Consider the following 9,089-nt stretch of genomic DNA (forward strand, 5'->3'; position numbering starts at 1 on the left):
ACATCAAAGTAAACAAAATCTCAAAGGAAACTTAAAACAAAAAAGGGGTCAATAAAACACCCCAGGCCCCAAAGTGCCTGTTGGGCAGGAAGACCTCAGTCACACCCACAGCCACCGCTTTCTCCCCTTCCATGGACATTCAGCAGTGAACAAGCCATGGAAGAGGGGCAGACAGTCAGGACTGATGACCCCTCTACTGCCTGCACCTATTAATGGCCAGTTTGGCCAGGCCCATGAGAATATCTCACTCTGTCCCCACCCAATGCTCATCGAATGCCCAAGGATCAAGAGGGTGAAGTTCAAAATAAAGATATTTCAGAAAACTAAAAGGAGGTGCAGCCTAGGACGATTTAGATACATGGTCTATGGACTCCACAGGGCCGCACAAGGCACATGCACCTTGGAAATCCATGAACCAACGCAACTTACCATTGTATAGAACTGCTGCACGCAACACCCCAGGTCCCCAAAGGGGACAGAGAAACTTCCAGCAGATACCTCCGCTGCCAGGTAGCAACAAGGCCATGCCAGGACATTTCTAGACAGGAGGTGAAAGGTGTGCAGCGGCAGCCCATTCAGAAACATCTCTGCATGGTGCGAAAGGGCATTTCTGCACTGTGACTCAGATTGCAGGGCACTGGCATGTGAGAGCGGGTTCGGGGTTTGGAGCCAATGTGATATTCCAATTTAGAGTTACGCTCAGGTGGGAGTCCACCACACACTCCTGAGCATTCTCGAGACCGTGTGTGCTATTGGGGCCGAGCAGGGTGCTGGGTGACATCGGCCATGAGCTGGGCACCCGACACCCAACTCGCCAGTTCAAACAGGGTTATCCAGCCCACTCCTTCGCCACCCAGCACATTCCCAATTCTGGTCAAACACAGAAAATACTGGGTAGTCACAGCAGGTCTGACAGCATCTGTGAAAAGAGAAGAGCTGACATTTCCAATCTGGATAACTCTGCCAATTCTGGTCACCCCAGCAGCCACAGCTCTCCTCTCCACCAGCCACCTGGAGTTTGTAACAGTGGAGTTACAGATTCCCGAGCAAAGGCTCGCTGATGACAGCCATTACTCCCGCTGGGGGAAGAACAGAACTGTAGATGCTCAGCTGTGGAGTATTTTAAAGGTCGTGAATCAGGGATCAGCTGGGAAAGTGAGTTGAGGTTAAAGATCAGCCATATTGAAGGTCAGAGCAAGTTCATGAAGCTGGATGACCTAATCTAGCTCCTATTTAATATGGAACACGCACCTTCCAATTCTTCCCATTGTGAAGAATCCCTGATAGAAATACAATGTCTAGTTTTTAAAACCACTCGCTGACCCACAAAGTCTCATTGTCCACTCAGAGTAGGTCTTTGTAAAAAAAAAAAAAAAAATTAATTTAAGGGTGCCCAATTCATTTAAGCAGTAATTTAGTGTGGCCAATCCACCTACCCTGCACATCTTTGGGTTGTGGGGGTGGGTTTTGAGAGAGTTTAAAATCTCAAAGGTCTTTGTAAATGAAGAATATTAAATACAGAGAAAGGGCACTGGGATGGAAATTGAGCAAATTGAGTTCCATTGGATAGTACCAGCTCGTGCTGAATGGCCTCATTTTGTACTGTAATTTGTGTACATGTGTGTGAAGTCACAGAGCAAGGTCCCAACAGCGGGGCTGAGTATTTTACCTTGATCGTTCTTTCCTTTAGTCAATGTAACTGGAGCACATCCAAACTTCTGCTACCCAAAGCTGAAGTCACATCCAAGTCCCATTCACTGGTTACTGATTGCTCACCTACAGCTTCCAGTCCAGCAACTCAATTTTAATATTGTCATCTTTTTCAAATCCTCCCCATAGGAGACTCACCCTATCTCTGTAACCTCCTCCAGCTCTACAACTATCTCTGCATCCTTCCAATTCTGGTTTCTCTCCTGACCGATTTTCATTGCTCCAACCTTGGCTGCTGCATTCCTTTATTTACCTAGACCCCCAGCTTCTCCCTAAACCACTCTCTTGACCTTCACATATGGAGCCATTAATACAGGTGACCAATGCTTAATCAGAGATAAAACAAACAAGGTGGAGAGCAGGGTAGGGTTCGGGAGCAGATTCCAGATCTTGAGCCCAGGTAGCCATAGGCACAGTCACAAATGGAGGAACACAGTAATCTCAGGATTGTAGGGCTGGAGGAGCTTGCAGAGATAGATGGGGAGGGGGCAAGGCCTTGGGGAGGGTTTGGACACAAAGAAATGGGAAATCCACCAAGGACCTGCAGAATTTTTTATTAGCAAGTATAATGGATTAGGGGGCTTTAAAACCAGCAGATTCAGAGACTTCTTACCCATCCCTGTTGGATTCCAGCGAGGTGAAGGTCAGAATCTTACCCACCACAGCCAACACTTCCACTCCAATCCAGAGCAAAGCAGGTTGGCTGAAATCGTAATCAAGCTCATTACTGGTAAACGTCAATCACTAAACTACTCTGAAATACAATTAAGGTTCCAAAATCCAACAGGGTCATTTTAAATGAATTAAGTGTGAAAAATTGAGGGATGTTTAGGCAGTGGAGAAAAATGCAGAAAGTCTCACTAGGTTTAAGGTACCATTAGAGAGCAGGGTATTGCCCCATCATTACCCATTAACCAGTCACCAGCCCCTTTAAATGAGTTTCCTGCTAACAGCCAATATCATATTTCGGAGGAGAAGCCTTTAGATTATAATCAACAGTTACTTCTTCCCCATTTCCTCTGCAGTATTTTAAATCTTGTACCAGAGTCCCAACACCCCCAAACCTGCAGAAAAACAGAGAACCTAACTCAGCCCCAAAGCTGGAGGGGGAAGAGCTCTCAGCAGAAACTCTGGTTAGATCCCATCCAGAATAGGACATTTAGTTTTTGGGTAGCCAACACACCTCAGGAGGGTGTTGGTATAGATTATCATAGAATTTACAGTGCAGAAGGAGGCCATTCGGTCCATCGAGTCTGCACCGGCTCTTGGAAAGAGCACCCTACCCAAGGTCAACACCTCCACCCTATCCCCATAACCCAGTAACTCCACCCAACACTAAGGACAATTTTGGACACTAAGGGCAATTTAGCATGGCCAATCCACCTAACCTGCACATCTTTGGACTGTGGTAGGAAACCGGAGCACCCGGAGGAAACCCACGCACGAGGAGGATGTGCAGACTCCGCACAGACAGTGACCCAAGCCGGAATCGAACCTGGGACCCTGGAGCGGTTAAGCAATTCTGCTATCCACAATGCTACCGTGTTGCCCCACATAGATCACAAGAATAATACTGGTGCTAAATGTTAAGGACAGGTTGCATAGAGAAATTTAGTGTGACCAATCTACCAATACATTGTTGGTGATAAAGTCCAAAACAAGGGGGTAGAGCCCCAGGGATGATATCAGGAAACATTGCTTCAGGAGAGTGGAAATCTGGAACTCTTTCTCGCTCCCCCTGGTTCCCCCCCCCCCCCAAAAAAAGCTGTTGAAGTTGGGGTAAATTGAAAATTTGATAGATTGTTGGATAAGGGTTTGAAGGATTACAGGACCAAGACAGTTAAGGTACAGATAAACCAGGATCTAACCGAATGGCAGGACAGGCTCGAGGAGCAGAATTGCCTCCTCCTGTTCCTATGGTCGCAGATATCAAGTTAGCTCACTCCAGCCCACACTGCACTGATGACAATTGAACTCTGCCAGTGTCTGATAAATCACAACACGTTTCATAGACTTTGGCAACCTAATCTGTACTACAGACAATTTCTCTGCCATGTCTTCCAACATCAGCGTAATAATTCACTGAAATCACATCGGGACGGATGATGTGAAAGGCAGATACACCCAAGTTCACTCGACAGTGCTTTATAGAAACCGGCAGCCAACTGCTACAAATCCTTGTATTCAATTCAAACATAGGAACAGGAGGAAGCCATTCAACCCCTCAAGGCCTTTACTGAAATTCAATGAGATCATTGTTGATCTGTACCTCAAACTCCATCTACTGGTTCATATCCTTTATACTTTTGTTAAAAAAAGTACTTTCTGATGCCCCTTTTTCTGGTTTCGGAGGGGAAATCGTAGCTGCAGAGAAGCTAAACAAGTTGGTCAGAGCGCTGAACAGAAATACAAGCCTAAATAACAGGCTTTAAAAGTTTTACTCAACACTGTAGAGAATGTGGAATGGAAATTTCATCCTTGGGATCCGGCCTTTAGCGAACAGTGACTGGACGAGCAATCCACACCAAGTTACAACAATTTCAATTCAAGATTTGAAACTCACTCAAAACCCAGTCATTCAAATTTAAATTAGGCCCAATGTATCTCAGCTCAAAAAAGGGTGAAATCATGGGTTGTCCAAAGTGGTGAACATAAACCCCAAGGACAAGAGTTTACCAGTCTTGCAGAGAAGTTAAAGTTGGCAGGTGGAAATTTAAGTTCCACTGCTTAAAAGGGAAGAAACTGGGGAGTTTTACAGCAAAAACTGAGCCCTGCCTACATGACCTAGAAAGCAAGAGGTTTGACATTTAACAGGATCTCCTGTGGTTCACTGAATACACCCAAGTATGGCGCTACATCACAGAATGGGTTTGTCTCGGGGACCTCCCCAAAGTTTCTACCTGTTACCACAGGGTAATCCCAGTGATTAAAAAAAAATCAATACAATTTGACTCCTCACCCAAGTGCAACAAAACTGAATCGGGATTTCCTCTAGTCCAGTCACAAGCAGCACTTTGTGGGGAGCAACTGGTCACAGGAAACAGAAACTAGTCCCAGGAACTGGAACTCCAAGTGGGTAGAAAGAAAATTGAACAAGTTGCCAACACCACTCCCGTACGTTATTCAGTGACCCACACTGCAGGATAGACAGGATTGAGGTTGGTGTCGATGTGCCTGGTGGTAAAAGCCATTTGACTGCAGCGCCAGGTCCCAAGGATCAAGAACCAGCATCTTCAGGAAGATTTGGACTGGGTGGGGTGATGGAGAACTAGCACCAGAATGAGTCTGATCCATCCCTCCACCAGCCCAAACCATGCAATAGAGTCAAAACAGATCAGGCAATGAAGATGATCAGAACGATCGATCATTCCCGAGTTTGACATTCCCAGGCAGTATCTCCCAAATCCAACCTCCCATCACCTAGGTGTCAGGCAGGGCTGCAGACGGATGGGAACACAGTTACACCATCCCAACCTTTGACATAATTATTAGAATGGGAGCGGGAAGCAGTCCCAATCATCCAATTCGATTGTGCCATTCAATAGACCAAGGCTGATTTGGTACCTCCACCCTATATCCATCAATAATAATATAATAATGGCTTATTGTCACAAGTAGGCTTCAATGAAGTTACTGTGAAAATCCCCTAGTCGCCACATTCCAGCACCTGTTCGAGGAGGCCGGTACAGGAATTGAACCCGCGCTGCTGACCTTAGAACAGTACAGCACAGAACAGGCCCTTCGGCCCTCAATGTTGTGCCGAGCCATGATCACCCTACTCAAACCCACGTATCCACCCTATACCCGTAACCCAACAACCCCTCCCTTAACCTTACTTTTATTAGGACACTACGGGCAATTTAGCATGGCCAATCCACCTAACGCGCACATCTTTGGACTGTGGGAGGAAACCGGAGCACCCGGAGGAAACCCACGCACACACGGGGAGGACGTGCAGACTCCACACAGACAGTGACCCAGCTGGGAATCGAACCTGGGACCCTGGAGCTGTGAAGCATTTATGCTAACCACCATGCTACCCTGCTACCTTGTTCTGCATTGCAAGCCAGCTGTTTAGCCCACTGTGCTAAACCAGCCCCATGGCCTTAACACAACAAGAGGCCATGAACTTCCAGTTGGTCCCATCCTTCCAGAATCAGTTGTCCCATGAAAGTGCTTGGATTTCACTGGAAGTTGGGGGTCGGTTCCAATTATGCCCCCACACAGTGTTTTGTGCTAAAGATTAACCGTTCGAGCAGTTGATTCGGATATTTTATTAAAAGCACAAAAATACAATGTACAAACACAAATATTATGTTGGCAGATGGAGCTTCTCAAATGAGCTATTCAGTTACACGCTTAGAAACGGGATAATTTAAAAAAAACCTTTCTTGCGCCTCGACGACACCTTTTTACAACAAAAGGCTTTGCCAAACGGATGACGAGACAAAAAAAAACTTGCAACATTTCGCTCAGTCCAACTCAATGAGAAACACTTTCTCCTCCCCCCCCCCCCCCCCCCCCCACAACCCGGGGTTTAACATTGGGCACAGCACCGCTGAGTGGGGGGCAGATCTGCTGCATGGTACAGGTAACGAGACAATTGGGGAGGGGGTGATCTTAGAACCAGGTTAAACTCGAGAAATCTCCTTTTATTTACACAACACGCACAAAAAAAAACTGCAACACTGATTTTGGGTGAATGCTGGTTTGAAACAGGAGAGAGAGTGACCCAGGGTTAAAATGCAATGTGCCACGGACTGACTTTACTGCAACTCGATGCAAGTTGAAGATCGGAAAATCCACCGCGTTATACATATATAAAATAAAATCCACGGGAATCGAAGGTCAGTTTTGGGCTTGGACGAAAATCCCTTTGTCTGGAGGAGTTAGGCGGACAGAGCAATTCACATCCTCTCCAGTGCCCCACACTTTAAAAATCCCGGTGGCAAAATGCACAGAATGACAGCTACAGGCTCCAAATGTCCAAATTAAAAACCCGTCCCATTTGGGAAATTGGCTTCTCCTCTGAATCCGCAACTCCAAAAAAGGATTTCAAGCGCAGATATGGTCAAATTTAAAAATTCGTTGGCAGGTTTTTAATAATAATATTTTGGAACCGACCAGTCATAGGCTGATAAAAAAAAAATCATACCCCCCCCCACTTAAAACAATATCAACTCGATGGGTCCCACCAGAAGTGGGCATTGCCACTTTAAGTGGGAGGCGGCTCCGGATTGGTCTCCCTCCACCCCCCCCCCCCCCCCAAAAGAGGATAAAAATTTAAGATTTCAAACCCGGGTTTCCAAAAACTATTTTTTAAAAAAGACTGGAAAGAAGTTGGGGGGGGGGTTTGCAGGAGAGAGATGGGAATTCCGCATTGTGCAGAGCCGGCGCGTTGCCCCTTTAAGAAAAGGCCGGGCTGCGTCACGTGACGCCGCCAGCTCCCCATTCAACCCAACGGCGGCGGCGGCTGGCGTCAGGCAGTCTGAGCGCATTTAAAGGGACCGCGTCCCTCTTAAAGAAACATCACCGGGTGGCGCTTTTTTTTTCCTATTTTAAAAAAGGAGAGCCAATCTGCTTTACGCTTACCCCTCGTTTAAAAAAAGAAACCCACATACACCAACCCCCCCCCCCCCCCCCAACTTCATTTCTCAAAAAAGTGTTACCAACTCAGGCGAAACATCCAATTTCCAGGAGGAGAGTGGGGGCGAGATTGGGGAAAGCGGGTGGGGAGAAAGAGGGGAGGGGTGGGGAAGAGGAGAGGAAGGGGGGGAAAGGAGGGTGAAGTTGAGTTAAGCGACCCCCAAAAAAGAATCTTCAATAAAAGGAAGCTGTCAGATGTTTCCCAAGTTGCTGCTCCTGAGAAACATTGAAGCACTTTTTCTGGAAATGAGGTCCAGGTTTTTGCTTATTTATAATTAATCAGTCCCCCCCCCCCCCCCCCCAGTCATACATACAAGACCCCCCCCCCCCCCCCCCGACATACATACAAGACCCCCCCCCCCCCCCCCCCCCAAGCTCTCAGAAGGCCACAATAGCCCGTGTCCATGCCCCCAGATTGCCCACAGCCTGTTTGCTGCAGCATTGTCCATTCGCCTTGACTTCAGCCGGGAGCAGCTGCTCCGAGTCGGCCCGGCTGCCCCAGCCCAGCATTGAGATCAGGTTGGAGATGTTGGCAGAGTCCGTGCAGTCCCAGCCCTGGGCGGAGTGTCCAGGGGAGCCCCAGTGTCCAGAGGGGCCCCAGTGCCCAGGGGAGCCCCAGTGTCCAGAGGGGCCCCAGTGTCCAGGGGACCCCCAGTGTCCAGAGGGGCCCCAGTGTCCAGAGGGGCCCCAGTGCTGCTCCTCCAGCCGCAGCCGCTTGCCTGGCGATGCTTCCTCGGCCGAGCCCCCGGGGCCCGGCTCCGCCTTGCGCTTCCTGCCGCCGGCTGCACAGCAGGCACAGTCCTGGCCGAAGCCGTCCTGCACCGTGGTCACGGTCTGGGTGTCCAGGTCGAGCACTGTGGTCTGGCTGCAGTGAGCTGCCGCTGCCGCCGGGGGCTCGTAACTGCTGCCCGGGTAGAGAGGGGCTGGCGGCTCCGCTGCTTTGCCCAGTTGCTGGGCCCCGGACTCCTCCTCCTCCTCCAGTCCCTCCGCCACTCGCGGCGCGCCGTACAGCTCGGCGTATTTCTCACTCATGTAGACCTGGCGGGCGTTGCGCAGCACATAGGACACCAGCAAGTTCTTGTGCAGCTTGATGCCCCCTCGCTGGCTGCGGGAAGTCTGAATCTTGCGGAGGGACAGGCTGATTAAACTCTGTGCATTGACGGCACAATCCATCCTCCCAGCCAGACAGAGCCAGCTCCTGCTTCACCCCCCCCAAACTGCTGGGGGCTTCCAAAGAAAGTTTTCTGTAACCAAATTCAAATAATCCAATCCTGTGTCCCAAGGAGAGGAGGTGGGTGGTGGTGGGGGGGCTGGAGATCTTCACATGGAACCTTCTCTCTCTCCCTTTCTGTAGAGAAGAAAGTGTCTGTCTCTTCTTTTTTTTCCCCCCCTCTACCAGCAGCCCACCTCCTCTCTGTGACTCTGCCAACACTGAGCAGCGCCTCCGACACCCTCACTATTTATACACCATGAATGAGTCATTGGCAATGCTGCCTGGCCACTCACACTGCAGCACTGGGACTAGCATCCAGCCCCCTGCCTCCCAAACAGCCAATCAGAGCAAGGCGGTTCCTCATTGCTGTTTAAATCCAGCCTGAAACCTTTAACTGACACAGGAGAGGCTGGGAGAGAGAGCGGAAAAAAAAACCTTTAACAGCAGAGAACTCAGAGCCTCAGCTCCCAGAGACACACAGAGATAAAACCCTTTACAGCACAGAGCTCTGAGCCTCAGC

General features: G+C 49.0%; 1 protein-coding gene across 1 annotated transcript; it reads right to left on the reverse strand.

The window, feature by feature from the left end:
* Nucleotides 1-7,729: 7,729 nt before the first annotated feature.
* Nucleotides 7,730-8,776, reverse strand: ier5l (immediate early response 5-like). Its single transcript, XM_038782504.1, has one exon. It carries the CDS (start codon nt 8,527-8,529, stop codon nt 7,735-7,737), a length of 795 nt encoding a protein of 264 aa, XP_038638432.1. The 5' UTR covers nt 8,530-8,776; the 3' UTR covers nt 7,730-7,734.
* Between the last annotated feature and the right edge of the window lie 313 nt (nt 8,777-9,089).

Source organism: Scyliorhinus canicula, chromosome 21, assembly GCF_902713615.1.
Source record: "Scyliorhinus canicula chromosome 21, sScyCan1.1, whole genome shotgun sequence".
Lineage (NCBI taxonomy): Eukaryota > Metazoa > Chordata > Chondrichthyes > Carcharhiniformes > Scyliorhinidae > Scyliorhinus > Scyliorhinus canicula.

What these genes read in the sequence shown, in the direction of transcription:
- ier5l (XM_038782504.1), bottom strand. Translation starts at nt 8,529, where the DNA reads ATGGATTGTGCCGTCAATGCACAGAGTTTAATCAGCCTGTCCCTCCGC.